General features: G+C 38.8%; 1 protein-coding gene, 1 long non-coding RNA gene and 2 other non-coding genes across 6 annotated transcripts; 1 reads left to right on the forward strand and 3 right to left on the reverse strand.

The window, feature by feature from the left end:
- Positions 1 to 1,108: 1,108 nt before the first annotated feature.
- Positions 1,109 to 4,239, reverse strand: LOC128515181 (uncharacterized). 3 transcript variants are annotated; one of them, XR_008356597.1, is made up of 7 exons: positions 4,120 to 4,239; positions 3,346 to 3,397; positions 3,027 to 3,087; positions 2,527 to 2,579; positions 2,346 to 2,406; positions 2,042 to 2,099; positions 1,109 to 1,626 (listed from the first exon to the last, which is right to left on the reverse strand). It is a non-coding gene; the product is annotated as an uncharacterized LOC128515181 (long non-coding RNA). The 3 variants fall into 3 exon arrangements; XR_008356598.1 differs by having other exon boundaries at positions 1,109 to 1,623; positions 4,125 to 4,226; XR_008356596.1 differs by having other exon boundaries at positions 4,125 to 4,225.
- On the reverse strand, positions 2,171 to 2,292 carry LOC128515469 (small nucleolar RNA SNORA26). The gene has a single exon (XR_008356675.1). It is a non-coding gene; the product is annotated as a small nucleolar RNA SNORA26 (small nucleolar RNA).
- LOC128515468 (small nucleolar RNA SNORA26) lies at positions 3,172 to 3,297 on the reverse strand. Its single transcript, XR_008356674.1, has one exon. It is a non-coding gene; the product is annotated as a small nucleolar RNA SNORA26 (small nucleolar RNA).
- Positions 4,240 to 4,545: 306 nt separating the features above from the next.
- Positions 4,546 to 20,335, forward strand: usp46 (ubiquitin specific peptidase 46). Its single transcript, XM_053489567.1, has 10 exons — positions 4,546 to 4,582; positions 4,673 to 4,851; positions 12,706 to 12,786; positions 15,078 to 15,291; positions 16,358 to 16,596; positions 17,127 to 17,203; positions 17,577 to 17,660; positions 17,925 to 18,122; positions 18,541 to 18,619; positions 18,713 to 20,335. Exons 2-10 carry the CDS (start codon positions 4,816 to 4,818, stop codon positions 18,812 to 18,814), a joined length of 1,110 nt encoding a protein of 369 aa, XP_053345542.1. The 5' UTR covers positions 4,546 to 4,582; positions 4,673 to 4,815; the 3' UTR covers positions 18,815 to 20,335.

The raw sequence follows: 20,335 nt of genomic DNA on the forward strand, positions 1-20,335 counted from the left end.
TTCCCTTTATCTTGACTAGTCTCCCAGTTCCTGTTGCTGAAAAACATCCCCACAGCATGATGCTGCCACCACCATGCTTCACTGTAGGGATGGTATTGGCCTGGTGATGAGCATTGCCTGGTTTCCTCCAAACATAACACCTGGCATTCACACCAGAGAGTTCAATCTTTGTCTCATCAGTCCAGAGAATTTTGTTTCTCATGGTCTGAGAGTCCTTTAGGTGCCTTTTAGCAAACTCCAGGCGGGCTGCCATGTGCCTTTTACTAAGGCGTGGCTTCCGTCTGGCCACTCTACCATATAGGCCTGATTGGTGGATTGCTGCAGAGATGGTTGTCCTTCTGGAAGGTTCTCCTCTCTCCACAGAGGACCTCTGGAGCTCTGATAGAGTCAAAGACCATCGGGTTCTTGGTCACCTCCCTGACTAAGGCCCTTCTCCCCCGATCGCTCAGTTTAGATAGCTGGCCAGCTCTAGGAAGAGTCCTGGTGGTTTCGAACTACTTCCACTTATGGATGATGGAGGCCACTGTGCCTATTAAGAGCTTTTTTTTTTGGGAGGGGGGGGGTTGGTCCTTTCCCAGAATTATGCCTCGAGAAAATCCTGTCTCGGAGGTCTACAGACAATTCCATGCTTAGGTTATGCTCTTACGTGAACTGTCAACTGTGGGACCTTATAGACAGGTGTGTGCCTTTCCAGTTGATCATGTCCAATCAACTGAATTTACCACAGGTGAATTCCAATTAAGCTGCAGAAACATCTCCAGGATGATCAGGGGAAACAGGATGCGTCTGAGCTCAATGGCAAAGGCTATGAATACTTATGTACATGTGCTTTCTCAATTTGTTCTATTTTTAATAAATTAGCAAAAATCTCAAGTAAACAATTTTTCATTGTGTAGAATTCTGTGTGTGTAGAATTGAGAAAAAAATGAATTTTTGTAACTTGAACTCAGAGGTTGAAGGAATTATAAAATTCTGCATTATATTAAGGCAGGCCTTTGTAGAGCCACTACAGAAACCCCTTTTTTCTTTTAGAGACAAAAGGAGAGAGGTAAGAGAAAAAAAAAAAACTAATTTAAATGCATCTTTGAAAAGACAAGACACAGAAAAATACAACTTCATTACAAAGACTTTTATTCAAACAAGGTGTTTTGTCACTGGATATATCCTTACACAGGTTACTAGGTTAATCTTTTTTTTTTTTGATTAACCCAAAGACCCAAGAAAAAGTGCTTTAGTCATCATTTAAAGTTGGACGAATAACATGGCCCAAAAACTGGACTGTAAGTTAATAAACACTCTTACATTGAACAGAAGTGACCGAGAGAAAGAGAGAGATTATACAAACTATGTAGTAATGGTATTTGTGTACTTTTACCGAAGTACACAAGTAAATAGGACTTCTTTTACTTGAGTAATATTTGCACTGGGGAATCTCAGGGTATTTGCATACTTTGCCCATCTCTCTTTAGGACTTATTTCAAAAGTGACAATGAAGACACTGCAGTCAAGACTAGTTCGAAGACAACCAAATTTAAATGTCAGTGCAGATTAAACAGGTGTTCATGCTGAACGTAGACATATCTGTTGATGTATGTCTGGATTTTCAGGAGACATCTGAAGCACCTGCTGAGAAAGACATGGACAAAATAAGCCATCAGTACACAGAATTGATTTCCCATTATTACATTACGATGCGAATCTTGGTTGTCTGTTTCTTTGATCTTTTTCAAATCTCTCCCAGAAAAAAGCAGCGCAATAAAAATTTGTCTGTTCCTTGCACAGAAGCCAGGCTTATGCAGTAGCCTTTTGACCCAGTTTTTGCAGGCAGTTGCTGTACCTGCCTTCAGTGGGCAATGCATAGGAGGGACAGTTATTTCAACTAATGAATCAATGCAAACAAGATGTCTCTCTGCTTTTAAACTTTGCATTCAGGGCATGGATGTTTATTCTTTCTAAAATTACTTGTTATTAATAGTATTAGAAATACTACATTCATTTTTGTTTTACTTTCACAAATTCTGTAGGCAATGCGCTTGCTCACCTGGAAACCTGAAGAAGGCACATCTTATGTTCTCAGCTCAAGCATTCCCATTCAGCTCCTGGAAACAAATAGGACAAGGGATTTTAGATAGTGATATACCCAAGCTCAAGCACTAAGGGTTTAAGGATGCATTGTTTCTCCCGACAGGATCCGAAGCAAGGAAACAAGCAGCCTTTACTTCGGGTTTTTTGAGAGAATTCGTCTTCCCCCCGTGTTAATCATTTAGGACATAAGAGGTCTTAAATGGGCAATAAAGGGGATAGGAGACAAAAAAAAGCAACGCATTGTCCATTAAGAAGCTCACCTGCTGAGATTTTTTTCTCTCCATTTCCTAAGCAGATGCTTTAACCTGACACTCCTCTAACCTGCACATACACAGTATCAACATAAGCTTTCATATAAAATAACATTTAAAATGTACACCAATAAAATTAAGAGCAGATTTCTTATTCTTCATAGTATTTCATGATTTCAACAATGCTTACCTTGACAGTTTCAGCAGAGCTCATCAGCTCAGCCAGGTGGCTGGGGGTCCAGTCTGAGGGGGGAATAAATAAAATAAAAATAAATAAATAAATAAATAAAAAATAATAATAAAACACTATGAAATATTAGGATGACAAATGCAAGCATACGCAACAGAACTCAACACTAACTGCTAGTCTTGGTGATAATTTGTATACTGTTTAAATACATTTCATCATGCCTTTAGAAGAGGCAGCTCATGAAATTTGTTCCTTGCACAAGATCCAGGCTCATGCAGATGCCCCCTGACCTGTGGTTGCTGTAACCCCCCTTTGTGGCCACTAGAAACATTTCTCCTATGCTTTGCCTCCAGTGGGCAAAGCATATGAGGAATGATTTACACAACTCGTCTTCTACATGCACTTAACGTCACATCCAGGACCTAGACTCTCTCTTTTTTGGATGCATGCAAACTCAAATGTATTATTATTATTATTTTTTAATGTTCAAGCTCGCTTACCCGAGTACCACGAACATGACCGGTGCTCCATTTTTGAAGCTTAACATTTCCATTTCGGCTTCTGTGAAACAAAGGGTACACAAAGTTAATATATAAGAGCGATATGACAAAAAAGGAGACATAAAGACTTGTAAGATATATGTTGTATTGTTTCTCCCGACAGGATCCGAAGCAAGGAAAAAAAATGAAGCCTTTACTTCGGGTTTTTTGAGAGAATTCTTCTTCCCCCCTGTGTTAATCATTTAGGACATGAGAGGTCTTAAATGGGCAATAAAGGGGATGATTATTCTTCATCATTACTGTATTTTAAGAAAGTCACCTGCTGAGGTTGTTTTTCCTGCCCAGGTGCTTCAGCCAAACACACTTCTAACCTGCAAAGACAACATTATCACTGCATATTTGTGCAAATAAATATATATAGAATATATTTAAGAGATATTGGTATCAGACCAAAGTGCACTCGGTTAAAGGAACAAGTCCCAAATTTCATCACAGAGTAATTAAAATTTTCACGCTCATAACTGGAATGCAGTCATAACCTCATTTCCCCATTTTTTCAATTATAAGTCTTGTAGTCAGAAACTGCTTTATGTGGTCTTTTTTGTATGAACTATTTAAACTTAGATTCATGTTTTAGACTATAATAATAATAATAATAATAATAATAAAGTACCATTATCATTTCTCAATTATTTCTTAAATACAACATTCAATGGACCTGTAAAGTAATATTTTAAGTATTCTAAATATATTTAACACAAACACATGTGACACTGAGTGTGGAGGCATAATCTTTTATATTCTCCAAATAAAAAATAAACTATTCTTGCTGTTTTTATTAACAAACTCTGTAGATTAATAATGAGTAGATCCTGGGTTAGTACTGTAGTTACAGACCTAACTACTTGTAACACCATGTGGAAGAACAATTGTGCAACCACGTGGCCTCATAAAGCATGCATGATCAGCACAGGCAGGACACCCAGCTGCACTTCCTAGTCCTTTACACTTAACCATGATCATTAATCGAAATTAATCATACATTTTACATGAGAAAAAAACCCCGCTTAATTGAAAATGAAGTAGAGCTCACCTTACTCTTCCACAGGAGAGAGGAGAAAGACCAGGGTGAGGGATTGCTGTGGGTGAGACACGAGGAAGAAATGAATTGTGGGTGCTGCGCATGCGCACTGCGATACAGACTTGTAATGGGTGACAAAAAGGAGGGGGGTAGTTCAGGTTTCTATCTGTCCTTATGTTTGTGTAAAATTATACATTTTATATAAATATAAAGCGTTAAACACACGATAACGCATACCTCCCTGATGAATTAGAACGAAATACAAATGCGCGACTGTTAATCCTGTTAATTCATTTCCTGGTTTGTTACGATTGGTTACAATTGAGAATAAGAACTCTCTGATTGGCGCATCTGTCTGTCAATCAAAAAAATAAAAGCCCGCCCCCGTTTCCCTGACATCACCATGGCATCACCGGTGGAGTGGGCGTGGCTTTGGTGGCTAGCTAGTTCCCTGCCGCAGGAACTGATGTTTACTGTAAATTCTTTTCAGATTTAATATCACGGTAAGATGACTTTCAAAGACAAGAATGAGTTGAGGAGATTCTTACGGGTCTGTTTGCTTTAGGAGAGAGCTTTGAGTGAGAAATTAAACCGTGCTGCATGTCAGTTGGCCTCCTGGTCCGAGCTGCACGAGACCTGCTGCTCCTGCACACCGCTCCATCATGTTTATTTCATAACCATGGCGTCTAGGAGGATCCTGTGAACTAAATGACTGTCAGAAACATCGCCTCCATCTGTAATATGGTAAGTGCACAAGCCTATTGTGTCCTAACTAGCCAGCTAGCCCAAGTGCTGAGCGCTCTCTCTCTCTCCCTCCCTCTCCCTCATTCACACTGTATGTGTGTGTGTGTGTGTGTGTGTGTGGGGATGTGGATGCTGATATCCATGGTCTTGCTCCCTGACACACAGCTTCCATCCAGAACTGCATGCATGCACAATACTAAAGGAAATAATATCATGCTGTCTATATTTGAGTGTCTTTTGCATGCTCTGACTTATGAACACCTCTTCCTGATTTGAAATGTGCTTCACCAGGACCAGGGTCAGGATCATGTGCACATTACATATATACACTATATGGACAAATGTATTTGACCAAACCTCCAATGGCGGCCTGGTGGTTTAGTGGTTTGCACTGTGGCCTTGCACCTTCAGTGTCTGGGTTAAATTTCTGACTCAGGGTCTGTGTGGATGGAGTTTGCATGTTCTGCCATGCTTTGTGGGTCCCTCTGGGTACTCTGGTTTCTTCTCACAGTCCATGCCATGTAGATTAGGCTAACAAGTGTTACCACATTTCTGTGTGTGAATTTTTACCTAGAGGTTCTACAATGGTCATAAAAAATTGGAATTAATACAATAGTCACCATTGGCCTCCACAGTCTCTAGCTGGACTTCAAAGGATTCCTAGATTGATGGATAGATATATGGGTAGAAACCAGTAGTTTTTGCAGCTATAGCAGCTTTCTACTTCTTGGAAGGCTGTCCACATGATTTTGGAGGGTTTCTGTAGAGCATTTATGAGGTCAGGCATTGATCTTGGACAAGAAGCCCTGGCTTGCAATATAGGTTCCAGTTCACCCCAAAAGTGTTCTGTGCGGGTTTTTCTACACTGAACTCATCAAACCATGTCTTTATAGTCCTTGCTTTATGCACTGGGTCACAGTTATGTTGGAACCGAAAAAAGGGCCTTCCCCAAATTGTTTCTTGAAAGCATATAATTGTCCAAGATGTCTTGGTGCACTGAACTATTAATATTGCCCTTCACTGGGGATGAGGGGCCTGATTGAAAACACCTGACTTCAACTATTAACAGGTCCATATAGTGTACATACATACACATACATGCATGAAGTAAACAGATGTGGAAAGAAGGAAACTAACAGTAGTCATAGCAACAGCAACAAATTATGGTGTACAAATTTTCTTCTTAAATCTAGGAGAGTCAGTTTGGTTCTTTTATATCACTTGTCTGTAAAGGTGTACGGTGATGCATACAGAGTGCAGATCCAAGATTTCTATAAGGTCCTTGGAGATATCACCAGTGTTTGTCAAGATATTTTGATAGTTCCTGGAAGAGTTCCCGTGCCTTTAAATGCAGAAATCTTGCAATTAATGTGAAAACTGTTTCTAAGCACTGCATGTATTGTCTGTATTTTCCACGCTTCTTTATCCAGTCATCATGAGATCAGGCTTAGGTCAGTGTTTGGATCTTAAGACTAATCTCTGTAAGCTAAGATGAATGTTGCAGTCACATTTCAAGCTGCCAAGCAAGTTAATCAGCTAATAATGTACAACACTGAACTGTACTGTAGCTGTAACTCTTGATTTTTTTTTCCATTGTGTTAACCGATTGACCTGTGAAGCTCATGTGCTGGAATTTTTCTAAAGAAGGAGATGACAACTGTTATCAGGTCCTTCTCAAGATTTGTTTTACAACAGAGTTTCGACTTCAGAGGTGCTGACATCAAGTCACCTGGTCTGCGAACCTAAGCCAGCCCAGTCTTCCATGTTTTCCACTCACATCACGCAAAACAAATCACTGCTTTTCCCCAGAGCCTAACAAATGTTTGTTTTCCATCTCCCAGTATACATAACCCAATTTAAGGGCAAATTCATAATCTTTTCCCACTGGCCATAATTCCATTATATAGATCATGAGCATTATGGATGCTCTGGACTATGACATTCAATTTTATTTATATAGCTTGTTTAACCATGGTCACTGTCACCAATCTGTACATGGCTATACATATGTGGCTGGAAGTTCAGTATAACAGGAGATGTCTTTGATTTGCGATACGGGTCGTCTAGCCTCTGATTGGCTGAAAGTGCGCAAGCAAAGAGTTGAAATTGAGCGCTCATTTCCTCTCATGCTACCGTCCTGTACCTGTGTATTCTGCTACCATGAGAGCAAAGTACTGAGAGTCACAGTGTGTCGCACTGTGCATTTGGGTTTTCTGATATGTCATGTATAACCAAAGTTATTATTAATTTTAGTTACTGGATATGGAAATAACATCAAAAAATTTAATGCACAAAATGCAGTTGTTATTATTTTTTAGTGACAGAAACAATCAACAAACTCATGATCTTATTAATATGTGGCATTTCTTTGCCTATGTGACCCTTTTTTTTTTTTTTTTTTTTTTGCTCAGTCATGTCTGTATAGTTGGTTAAAATAAAATAAAATTTTGCTTTATATTTCCTGGGTTGTGCTGGAAAAAAAGGATACGTCACTGTACATTGCACAATCCTAATCCCTATATACATTTATTAAATCATGGTAATGGAAAAATTAGTTAAAAACTGCTCTGGTGTTTTTAAGGGCAATGTGCTACGACAGACAGTGTCATCTTTGTACACAAAAGAGTCTTTAGTTCTTGATCTTACTCTTCACATACTGTATGGGTAGGTGGAGGGAACGGTTAGTAGGTCGGATCTCTAAAATGTGAAATGAATAGAAATATTAAATTAATCAAAATATTGTGTTAAAGGTCATAGGTATTTACTTTTTGGTTATATGCAGTAGATGACTTTTTGTGCTGGAAGGTAATTCCGATCCGCTCAGCAAGTGTGTGCAAGAGAATCACCATCGTGTAAAAATGAGATCACGTGTACACTGCCTCACCAAAAAAAAATTTTTTTTAAGTCATGCACACTATGATTTTAACTTTAATTACAGTACTCAATGTGGTGTCCAGTTCATGTGTAAAAATTATTCCTCATGTTTCCAGAAACTCCTTTTTCGCAATTTAATTCCTGGAACATGCCTCTGCCATGTGATAATCTGGTCATTCTATACATTCATGTTGCCAGCTTACTTCATTTTATTGCCACATAACGTTGCTGAGTCTAGAATGGAGAAACTACAGCAAACCCAGATAATAACACCGCTTTTTCTGACCTTGACATGGTTATTGCTCTGGAATATGGTTAATATGAAATCATCGGACCACATGACCATTATCTGTTACTCCAAAGTCCAATCCTTATGCTCCCCAGCAAACTAAGGCCTTTTTCCTGATAAGTCTTACTAACAAGTGATATTCTTGTGGACACACAGCTGTTTAGTCCCAATCCTGTGAGTTATCATCACATTATATGCTTATGGTAAAGTGTTTTAAGTGATCTCCATTCATGTTTTTTTTTTTTTTTTTTTTTTTTTTTTCGGACCACATTTCTTCCACAAAGTTCACTTTTCTATTCTTCCAGGTTTTGATAATGTGTTGAAAGGATCTTAACCCAGTTCCAGTAATTCCAGTAACTTGATGCAGCCCAATAATTTGACCCTTCTTAAATGGTGACTTTTTTGACAATGCAATGCATATTAGAATCAAGACAGAATTTGTTTTATTTTTTTCTTATCTTAGTTAGTATGGAAGCTGAACTGTTGTTTGGGACAGGTTATGTGACCATCTTTGAGCATGTGACTGGTCACATGTACATTATAAGGATGTTCTGCTCCTTACTCTTAAGGGACTTTAGAGCCTTAAAGGGCAGGAATGTCTAAATGCCTAGTTAAATGTAGCAACAGTTCTACTCCTTCTAAAATGATACCACTTTATTGCCTCCATCTTTGAGACTTTGCAGGATGAACAGTGTAATATGCCTTCCAGCTTAAGGAAAGAAAATGTATGTTTTTTAATCTACTCTGCTAGACAATGCAATGCTTGTATACTTTTGACATGACAGGCATTTTAGCCTTCATATGACTGAAATACAAAACCACACTGGATTGCGGTTTTCTCAGAGGGAAGAAAAGTTTAATTGCGTTCTCAGATTATTATTGTCACATGATGCACAGTGCAGCAGTTTAGCACCAATCACCTGTCAGCTCTTCCTGGACCTTAAAGGGATGGTCCCAGAGAGACGCTGGATGTCACTTGTGTCCGGAGAGGGATTCATCTTGCATTCTCATTACTTTATATACAGAAAGGATTTTTTTTTGTTCTGGTGACAGTGGTAATGACCTATAGCTTGTGCTGATGGAAATTGGTATTTGCTATCATATATGATCTTAACTAGAGCCTCAGTTCCAGTAGAATAGGCGCAGCCTCATGCTGCCACCACCATGCTTGATGCTCTTTCTGATCAGCTGTCTTATCTTTGTGGCAAAGGTTATGGTTATTATTATTATTATTATTATTTTTATTGATACTAATATTATTGATTTTGGCAGGCAATGGCTGTTTAATTGTTAGAAAAAGGACTTGCATCAAGCCCCCCTTAACCCCATAACCCAGACATATGAAAAATAATAGAGCCTGTAATCACATAAAGGGTGTAAGCAGCAGTTGTCCCTAATAATCCCTTAATGTTTCTTTTTAGATTACTTGACACCCTCTTGAAATGTTTTATTCTTGTGCTTTTGTCAGTTCTGGTTCTTGGTCATGTTAATGTGGCGCTTCAGGTCTCCACTGTGAATCAAACATTGTTTTTTTACATCAAAATGTCTGCAATTTTATAATTATTTAATTTGGAATCAAATAATTATAATTATAATAATTATGGAATGTATAAACGTTTTACACACACACACACACACACACACAATATTTTGTTGGATTGTCTTTTGCTTTTATTTTGGCCATGCCATGGTATGCTCATGCAGCATCACATTTATTTCTGTCTTGAGTTGCATTCAAGTCGCTCCATCAGAAGTCTTTTCCAGCACATCCCAAAGATTTTAAATGGGGTTAAGGTCTGGACTCTGTGGTGGACGATCCAAGTGTGAAATTAATGTCTCATGGTCCCATGGACCACTTTTTCACAAGTTGAGCCTAATCAAGCATCTTTATCTTGGATTATGTCCGGAAATAAAAAATCCATTGATGGAAAAATCTTTTTATTCAGTATATACAGGTCATTTTCTGCCACATAATGTTGCTGAACCTAGACCTGACCAACTGAAGCAATCCTGTATCAAACACTGCCTCCACAGGCTCGTACAGTAGGCATTAGGCAAGTGGTTTTCCTTAGGGCTACACAGCTGTTTAGTCCCAATCCCTTGTGTTTTCAAGCACGTTGTGTGGTTTGTGTGTGTATTTATCCTTTATTTTTTATTTTATTATAATTATCTTTTAATAATTTTTTTTTGTACGATTTGATTTTACTAAACTTTTAAGTGCTCTCTCATCACTCTCATTAAGGATGTTTTTCCGACCACGTTTCTTCCGTAAGATGATAGTTCACCTCTATACTTCCAGGCAGGTTTTGAAGTTCTTAACCCATTGTTTGTAGTTTCATCAGTCTCTTTAGCATGGCTGTGATGGAATCATAGGCAAAAATGTGCTGTGCCAAAGATGTCACAACTGTGCTATACAGCAATACAACACAGTTTTACTGGAAACTAACTACAAACTGACTTTACCATACAGTGCTTAAAGTCTTCTGTAAATGTCAATCATTTTTACAAATTCATTTGCCAGAAACAGTTTGATTTGAACGCCCCTTCTAGATATTTATAACATCAAAGTGATTGGAACTATTTCACTAGACCTATTGATGCCAGGTTAGTAAGTCAAGTAATTAAATGTGATGTTTCTAAGTTGTGAGACAACCTGCTCTTTTGTATAATACGGATTTAGAGTAAAATGATATCTTGCTGCTTTGAGCGTTGGAGAAGTGTGACTACACAATGGCAGGGGTGGGGTGAGAGAGCAGGGGCTTTTACAGTATAATCAATATAAGAGAACCGATTCAGGCATGATGGTTTTCACTTTTTATTTCTTGCTGAACAGATGAGACATTTACTTATTCTGTAATTTAATAGGAAGCTAGTGAATAAGAGTAATCTGATTGGTCCTGACTGTAGGAATACGGTGTGGATATAAATGAAGTAGCCACACATCTCTTAAAATTTCAGGTTTTTGCAATGCAAAAAATAAATTTTGTGATGTCAGATCGGTTTAATGTACAGTACTATATATTTTAGAACATTTCAAGTAAAAAAATGAATCATTTTAGCTGGAAAAAAGTAATAAAATAATTAACAGCCACAATAACCGTGTTTGTACAAGTGTCTGCATATCTTTACTGATAAATTCTCAAAGCACTTGCTTGTTTTTGAAGAACGCTACCAACACTACGCATCCAGATTTTTTTCTTTGCATTTTAATCCAATCTTGTTGCCTCAGATCTGTCAAAGAGTGAGGAAAAACTCCTGTGCCTTGAAAAAAAAATCTACAGTTTTTTGATAGCATTGAATTCTAAACTTAACTTAGATCAGTCCAAGATACTGTATGTTAAATGGAATGTGTGATTTTGGGTTGTTATCATGCTCAAAGGTGGAGATTTGCATCATTATCAGCTGTCTAATAGAGTCCTACGTGTTTTGTGTTAAAACGGATATTTAGACCTATTAATGACATGATGCAAACTCCAGTCCCAGCTGAGAAGAAGCAGGTCTACATCTAGATGCTGCCACCCCCATGATTCCCCCTGGCAATGGGGTTCTTCAGGTGGTCAGCTGTCTTCATCTTTTGTGTCAAAACTTTTTCAGCACATCGTTTCAGGTGGAAAGGTTTGGGGTAGCACAGACATGTGAGGAACCTGAAAGAATGTCGCATGCAAGGAATAAGTAGCACTCAGCAGATACTTCTGCAGTTTTCTTCTTGTTCTTCTGCCTGTTTTGGAGGGTTCCTGGTGATGCTTTGTGCCCTTCTTCTGATGGCTATCTTTACGCGAGGTGATCCTGTAAATGCCTTGTAGTGTGAAAGGAAGATGTTCAAAAGGGAAGTAAGAAAACAGCTGATCTTTATGTGGGGTGGATCAGACTCGCATCAGGGACTACAGGTCCATGTTAAGGATGCTCTTGGAGGAAGAAATTGTAGGTACAAACAAAGAACCCAAAAGCCGGAAATTGATCATGCTATCTTGGTGGGAATGATAATCTTACACTCTTATGTACGTAGATGAGGGTGAATAACAGTTAAGTGTTTAGTTTCCTTGTAATGCAGGAGGAGAACCAGTTCTGAAAAGGTGCCTCAGAGGAAGTTACAGTACCTGCCACCACATAGGGGGAAAAAATTCATTGTTATATTCCTAAACATTTAATGTTTTGTAAGTTAACATAAAAACTAAACATTTCATAAACATCATGCCAGTTGAATGCATAATGAAGGCATGGGAGCTCATGGATCCCACCATGCTTGTTAAATCACTGAGGGCTACCATCTATAAATAAATACTGTTATTTTGTCTTAACAAGGATTAACTGAGTCAATAAGTACCTCACCTGAAATCAGAATGTAATATTCATCTTAAAGTTTGTAGGCATGCCTGCGTGTCAAATGAAGAATTTAAAAATGTGACGTGGGCTTTGTAACTTGTGTTTTCCTTAGGCTTTGTGGAATTTTTCTTTAAATCGTTTTTAAATTGTCTCTTTAAAACACAGCTACACCATACAGTATGTACATTTTTCCCATAGTGTCGTGGTTCTATTTGTTCTCATCTAATCATCTAACCTTTATTCAGTGTCTTTTGTTTTGTGTTCAAAATTTTTTGTTTTTTAAAATCCTGGCTTAATCTTTTACTTGTTTAAATTCCTCATTTATTTGATGATTTGTTTCTTTCTCTGTGCTCCTTTTCCCTCTACAGGGCACCAATGCCTCTGCTCTGGAGAAAGACATTGGTCCAGAGCAGTTCCCTATTAATGAACACTACTTCGGATTGGTCAATGTGAGTATCCTTGTCCTTCAGTCTTAAAGCTTTCTGATTAAGCCACATATTTGTACACGAGCCAAAGCAATTAGAGGAGTTTTGTAGACCATGTCCGAGTTTGGAACAATAAGGCGAAGCATTGCATGGAAAAATATCCTATTTCTCAGTGTTTACAATGTTGTATCGCTCATTCATCCTAAGCTCATGGACAAAAAAAAAAGCTTTGGGATGTAGTAATTTAATATCCAAACCACATGGTTGGATTGTTTGCCAATGTATCAGGTATTGTTGTGTGTTTATTCTATTCAAATAAATAGAATGAACGAGCTATACAAAATGACATGGTTAAGGAGGAGTTTTACAAATGGCTGAAGGGGCAAGGAGAACGGTAACGTGGTGATCTTGGGCAGGTTTTACACTGGAGCTTTGCACAAGATGAAGCTCAATCTCAGCCTCATCACAGCACCGATTACATATTTAGAGTAAACGGGGTGCTTTGCCCTGCTCCACTCAGAAGTAAACAGAATGCAGTCTTAACCCTGAAAAAACGTCAGAGAGTAGGAAAGTACAATTATGAAAATTAGCCATTCCCAAACTTAATTCCACGGCCATGAGACTAACAAAGAATAACAAAGTAACATAACGCATTATTAAATCCCATGGCTTTGTTTTATTAGTTCTGATTACTTTCTTGAAATGTAAATATTTAGTCACAAATATTTTATGGTAATTTCAGACCTTAACAAAACCTCTCATGCAAAATTCTTTTTATTAGTTATTTTGAGACATTCCCTGCTGTTTGTCCTTAGAGTGTCGCCCTAACGTGACCTCATACTCCAAGAGACTCTTGCCCGGCTTAATGCTCAGCTCTGCTCAGTTCTGCTCAAACAACTATTTGTCAACCTGTACTGTCTTCTTGATGTTTATCAGCAGTTTGGCATCTATTTCTAGTTCTGTCAAACTTAAGAAACCCATCAAATACTTTCTTTCTCCATTTTCTAAAAAAATGTTTAACAATGTATTTAACCTTTCCAAATTCTCATTGCTCCATGTTCCACATGCTGGAAAAAATACTCTTACAGCACAGGTTCCAGTGATGCTCTTGTCTACTCTTTTTCGTGGTCAATGAGTGGTCTTTAGTTCTTAATAAGCTCCTGGCTTGACATTAATGGTTAGCAGCTAACTACAAGCTCATAGTTGTGTTTGAACTTTTATCTCTAAATATTGAGAATCTTGTTGTGAATTAACATCAATTTTGTTGATCAGAAAAGTTAAGCAGCAGAAGCCTAAAAGCAGGCTGGAAATGCTTCGTAGGCCCCAAATTTTGACGTTTCTGATCCTTGTGTAATGATTGGCGAGAACAATTCACTTCCTCAAAGGGATCATCTTCTTGTCTTGTGTTGTTGGTGTTTACTCGCACCTGACATCCACTATGTTGCATTACTGCCACCTTCTGGTCGTAATCTCCTTCGTCTTCCTTTTAGTTTAATTCCTCTTTTCTAGTCCAGTCGCCCTTAAGAAACCTATTAAATACTTTATTTGTTGTCCTTTTTCTCTTTAAAGAGGTGTTCAGGGGCAGTTAATTTTAAAGCTACAGACACTGAAACAGCAAGTTTGGGAAAAGACTGAAATGGAAGTAGAATCAAGCAGCCAGAATGCAGGAAGTGAGTTGTGTATTAGCTGGAAATGTTTTTTTTAAAAGTAGTTTAATGTGTAACCTTTAATTGCAAAATTAAAAAATATCTACATTTATGGTACATGACCTCCTTTTCTTTCTTAAAACAGTGACATGTAAGGGCACGTCACACTCCAACCTTGACTGTAAAGTTCCATCCTTAAAATATCTAAGAACGCAGCGGAAACTCGGTCAAAATGGAAAAATGTGCATTCCAAATGTGTCCATCATGTTGTCACTAATTTCATAACAGGCATTTGTTTGCAAAGAAATCACCAGCTCTCAGAACTTGTGCATTCTCTGAATCTAAGCCAGCAGTGAATACAATTACTCAATGCACTGTTAGTAAATTAGAACAGGTCATATTTTTTTTATCTGGCATAGAAAGTTTTGTCTTATTTAATAATAAAGATGTAAAAGGGTATTTGAAACTTTGAAAGTGCTGGGTATTTGATCCAGTTTTATGAGTTCCAGAATGCACACTGTTTTAACACCTTGTCTTGAAACAGATGGTTATGTTTGACTCTCTTCCTTCCTCATTGTTCCTTCAGCTCTGACTGCATTGCAGATCTAATTCTTTTCACTTAAAGCACAAAAATGATCTAAGTGTATATGGTCTCTTGCTCTTTTTCAGTTTGGGAACACGTGCTACTGTAACTCAGTGCTGCAGGCGCTGTATTTCTGCAGGCCATTCAGGGAGAGCGTGCTGGCCTACAAGGCACAACAGAAGAAGAAGGAGAACCTGCTGACCTGCCTGGCTGATCTCTTTCACAGTATCGCCACTCAGAAGAAGAAGGTGGGAGTAATCCCTCCCAAGAAGTTCATCTCTCGTTTGAGAAAGGAAAACGGTGAGGAAGTCCATACATTTCTTTTCAAGTTGCATCATTCATTTTCCTGAAAGGTTAAATGTCTACAACAAGTGGAATTAAATAATTGGGAAACTTATCATAATACTTATCATGAAAGCGAATGTCCGTGCGTGCACCAGTGTTGAGAAAGTTGAGACACCCGAGACATCGTGACAGATCATGTTTATACTGATTCCCATGTTGGAATTATGAGTATCATTTCCATACACGTGTAGCGCAGACAGGACAGATATGAAGTACGTAACAAAGTTGGTTGGGGTTAAAACATTTACAAGACAACTAAAAAACACTTTCCATGTAAAGTGCTCGTCTGGAGCTAATAGTAGGGTTATCTCGAAGAAGGTTAAATTAAATGAGGCCCAGCGCTAGCAGACGGAATGTTGAAGCCGAGGCTGTAATTTCCCCATGGCCACATGATTCAATTATACACAGCGCAAGTGAAATCACAGGTTCACACTCTGACTCCGAGACCCATGAGACTGTGCTGGTGTAAGAACAGATTCTAGCACTAGGGAAATCGAACCTGCAACCTGCTTATTTTAACAAGAAAATGAACAATTTGAATAGATATTATGCTTAGATATTATGTCAAATGCATTTCAGTGTGTAGTAGATGATGTTTAAAGAAGGAAGAATGGTTTTACAGTATATCTTAGAGGTCCTGGTAGTGAATTTGCACCTGACCTTTGCTTATAGCACAAACAGTAAGCCCTTGTGTAATATCCTGTATCTGTGGAATGTAGAGCGGGAGGGGGGCGGGGGCGCGGGGGGGGGGGGGGGGGGGTGGGGGGGTTGTTGGTGCATGCATGCACGCGCATGTGGGATATGAAAAGATACTTGTCCTGCTCCGTCTCTGGAACACTCTCTCAGTAAATGAAAAATACTGGCCTTTGTCAGCTGACCACACATGCACGCACAAGGTGATTGTACAGTTTACAATACAATGCTGTATTGGAAATACTGTAACATTTATATTTCAAGGTGGTTTTGTCTTTTATCTTGTATATAAAGGTGTCGCTGCACTGTTCTCTGTCTCCCCCTACAGACCTGTTTGATAACTACATGCAACAGGATGCTCACGAGTTTCTCAACTACCTCCTGAACACGGTGGCAGACATCCTGCAGGAGGAGAAGAAACAGGAAAAACAAAACGGCAGGCTGAAGAACAACGGAAGCGCAGTCCCTGCTGAAACTGAGACGGAGAACAAGAACGAGTCCACGTGGGTGCACGACATCTTCCAGGGTACGCTGACCAATGAGACGCGCTGCCTCAACTGCGAGACGGTGAGAGCTTCACCTTTATTGGTTGTGTTTAATTTGGTGTCCAAGTGTGTCTGAGATTCATTATTCATTAGAGCGTACTCGTTAGTAGTTTAACGTGCTGGGTGGGCTTTCTCCGTGGATCTATTAGGGACTCTAGACGCACAGACAAAGTACAAAATCTACAACCCATGTACAATTTGAATTCTCCTAAATTGCACCGAGCTGTAGTAAACTTCTGACAAACAAGGATCTGCCAAGGATTTTCAAAAATCTCAAGATCAAGTCATTCAGGAATATAGGAAATTATTCACTTAAACACTGGCTAAAAACAAGCACTTTTTCTGTGTATTTAGTTGTTGACACAAAAACAGACTTCCAGAAACGGGGCACAATAAGAGCCATGTGAAACACATAACATTACAAAGAGATAAAGTCATAAAATAACAATATGCCGATATAACTGAGAATTGAAGTTCTGCATGGAAATCACACACACTCATACTCACACATACTGTACATGCTCACCAGAATTGTGTGTTTGCCAATTCCAGGTAAGCAGTAAAGATGAGGACTTCCTGGATTTGTCTGTGGATGTCGAGCAGAACACTTCAATAACGCATTGTCTCAGGTATTTATGTCACCCAGGAACATACAGGAGCCATCTGAGCCATCCCTTGTTTCTTCATATTAAATAAAATTGTGTAGCTTCAACTAAAGAAATGGGAACAAATGCTTTACTGTGACTGGCTGCAAAGTGCCTAAAAATACAATTTAAAAAATTGGTTGTGTATATAACAACCTCAGCATCAACCTCATTTCCCCTCCTGTCCGTTCCACTGGTTGGCTTAACAAACAAAAAACATTCCTTTGAAACTGATCAGATACAGAGACTGGCCTGAAAATGAGTGACAAAAAAAAAAAGGTCTAGCTCTGTGGAAGCAAAATATAAGTAACTGAAGGGTGCTCAAGACAACACTGATTTGTCGTGCTTGTGTGTACAGGGACTTCAGTAACACAGAGACGCTGTGCAGTGAGTATAAGTACTACTGTGAAACCTGCTGCAGCAAGCAAGAGGCCCAGAAACGGTCAGTCAGTTTTATTTTATGGATGATGGTAATCACATGCATGTACGTCTGCAACTAATAGGTAGACGAGAGTGAGAAGGGGTCTGTATTTAAAGTAAAAAAGCAAAGGATAATGAGAGAGTGTTGGTTTTTGCCATTGCATAGTTTTGTTTGCTGCAGGCAATGACAAAATTAGAAGAAATTGAGATACTGCTTGATTTATTTATTTATTTATTTATACTGCTGTTTAGCGTGTACATGTGTGTTTGTGTGTTGTATCTCCAGCATGCGAGTGAAGAAGTTGCCCATGATCTTGGCCCTGCACCTGAAACGCTTTAAGTACATGGAGCAGTTGCAGCGCTACACAAAGCTGAGCTACCGCGTGGTCTTTCCGCTCGAGCTGCGCCTCTTCAACACATCCGCCGATGCCGTCAACCTCGACCGCATGTATGACCTCGTGGCCGTGGTGGTACACTGTGGCAGGTACGAGAGTGCAGTAACACACAATGGGTACACAAACTCTTATTTATTATTACTATTATTACTTAAATATTAGACTTAAAATGCACAAATTAAAAATGTTGTTTAATAAATTAAAACGTATAGATATTGTTATAGTGGAACTGGGCAGAGCTGAGCACTGATTAAGGGGAGGGTTTCTTTCTATATGAGGTCACAATAGCAACTTACGCTTTTACACTTAAAAGTCAGCAGGTGTTTTAGGTACTACATAACTCTGTGGTTAGGTAAGGCAACGTCATGCAGACAAGCAGTTAAGTAAAAGTACAAAAATGTGCTATGTGTCTAGTAATAAAACTACTCAGGCAAAATATTTTTTTAAGTACAGTAACAAAATACTTAAGCTCCGCATATCATAATATTGTGCGTTGTCTTGTGACAGTGGGCCAAACAGAGGACACTACATAACGATAGTGAAGAGTCATGGATTCTGGCTGCTGTTTGATGATGACATTGTGGAGGTGTGTGTAATAAACTAATTTAGTACATTTAGCTGAACTTTGCTCAAAACATTTTTGTTTGTAACAAACCCTTCCTTCTTTTGTCCTTCACAGAAAATTGATGCACAGGCAATAGAGGAGTTCTACGGTTTGACTTCTGACATCTCTAAGAACTCGGAGTCAGGATACATTCTTTTTTATCAGTCCAGAGAGTGAAGGATGAAAGAGGAGAGGCCGCTAAAGAGCTTAAAAAAAAAAAAGAGCAAAGGGTGGGAAGTAGGCGACAAAACTAACAGAAGAAATGTAGTTCAGTCACTACCACCATGCAGTTCACAGCCCACTCTTACACACTCACACACTCAGGAGCAATTTCTGAAAGCTGTGCCAATAGCACCCTGACCTCATTTTTTTTTTTTTTTTTTTTTTGCAAATTCTACATTTCCCAGAATCCTCTCCTCTACATCATCACTGCACTTTGGGTGGGGGTCTGGGTGGTTGGGGGGTGCATCAAAACTGACCCTGGGTCAGTCACCTGCATATGGAAGGCACTTTATAAACCAAAAGCATCAACATAGATAGTGAGAAACACTACAAAAGCAGCAAAAGAACAACATACTAAATGACATCACTCTCGATCAGGACCTTAAAAGAAAAAAAAGGAAGCGATCCCTGTAATAACAGCTACTCATCAGGAATGTAAGGAAATGGTCCAGTCTGAGATCTGAGTCCTCTTTTGTATAAGCGTTCACTTTTTGTTCACATCAGTTGGATTTCTTTTTGGCACACACGTGTATGAACAGGATATCTTAATTTATACGCTTGTGTATGATGCGTGTATGTTCAGTCCTAATCTGATTTCCCACAAGAATTTTCAATGCTCCAATGTTTGTTACCTCCTATTTTAGTGGACACTTAGGATTTTGGCTTAAGTTATCCTGCTAACTAAAAAATCATGAGCTCTTTTTTTTTTTTTACCAAAGCAAAGTAACATTTTAGTTCCCCACTCCATTTGCTATAGGGGTTTAGATTCCGTCTTTGCATTCCCTCTACATTATAGGAATAAGCGTAATTAATTGAAGAAGTCTTTCCACCTCAAATGAGTGTGTTTGGATGGACCAGGACAAAGGTAAACGTTTTACTTATGTTCAGCTATATTTAAAACAATTGTCCAGTCTGATTATTTTCTGGCATTAAACCCTAATTGAGACTTTCCGGAGAGAAAATTGGCCGCTGCTGCCACGCTCTCTTACTAAATCTGCATGATGTCACTAGGCTATGGACATCTCAGGTCAGTAAAGTCCTTCCTGCCTTATAACAGCAGCAGACTATGACAGGCAGGAAGACCTTCTTTGATAAACAGGATTCAAGGCAACAGCTCTGTTTTGGCCTTGTCTTACATCTTTGTACGTCACACAGTTGTTATCAAACTTCTATTATGCTCTGTGATGCAATGGACACTAGTTAAATCCAGATTCGAATTATGCATAGAAGTACTTACAGTTTAATTATGTAGACAATGTAGAAATGTATAAATATATGATGATGCTTATAAGTATCTGGAGCACTGATCACCTTTTTCCCTGCACTCATCTCCCACTTCCCACTTGAACCGGAGAAGAGTCTAGTTTAGAGCTTAGTACTTTGGGCTAGTGTGGCCCCAGATCTCTGCACAGGTCGTGTGGTTTGATGGTTGTAAGCCAGCACTTGTAATAATTTCAATAAAATCCTTTAAGCATT

The sequence above is a fragment of the Clarias gariepinus genome, chromosome 27 (genome assembly GCF_024256425.1).
Source record: "Clarias gariepinus isolate MV-2021 ecotype Netherlands chromosome 27, CGAR_prim_01v2, whole genome shotgun sequence".
Lineage (NCBI taxonomy): Eukaryota > Metazoa > Chordata > Actinopteri > Siluriformes > Clariidae > Clarias > Clarias gariepinus.

Bases quoted from the DNA above. Each gene is read 5' to 3' on its own strand.
- usp46 (XM_053489567.1), top strand. From the start codon at position 4,816: ATGACTGTCAGAAACATCGCCTCCATCTGTAATATG. The intron at 4,852-12,705 runs GTAAGTGCACAA...TTCCCTCTACAG, and splicing joins TCGCCTCCATCTGTAATATG to GGCACCAATGCCTCTGCTCT. The intron at 17,204-17,576 runs GTATTTATGTCA...TTGTGTGTACAG, and splicing joins TCAATAACGCATTGTCTCAG to GGACTTCAGTAACACAGAGA.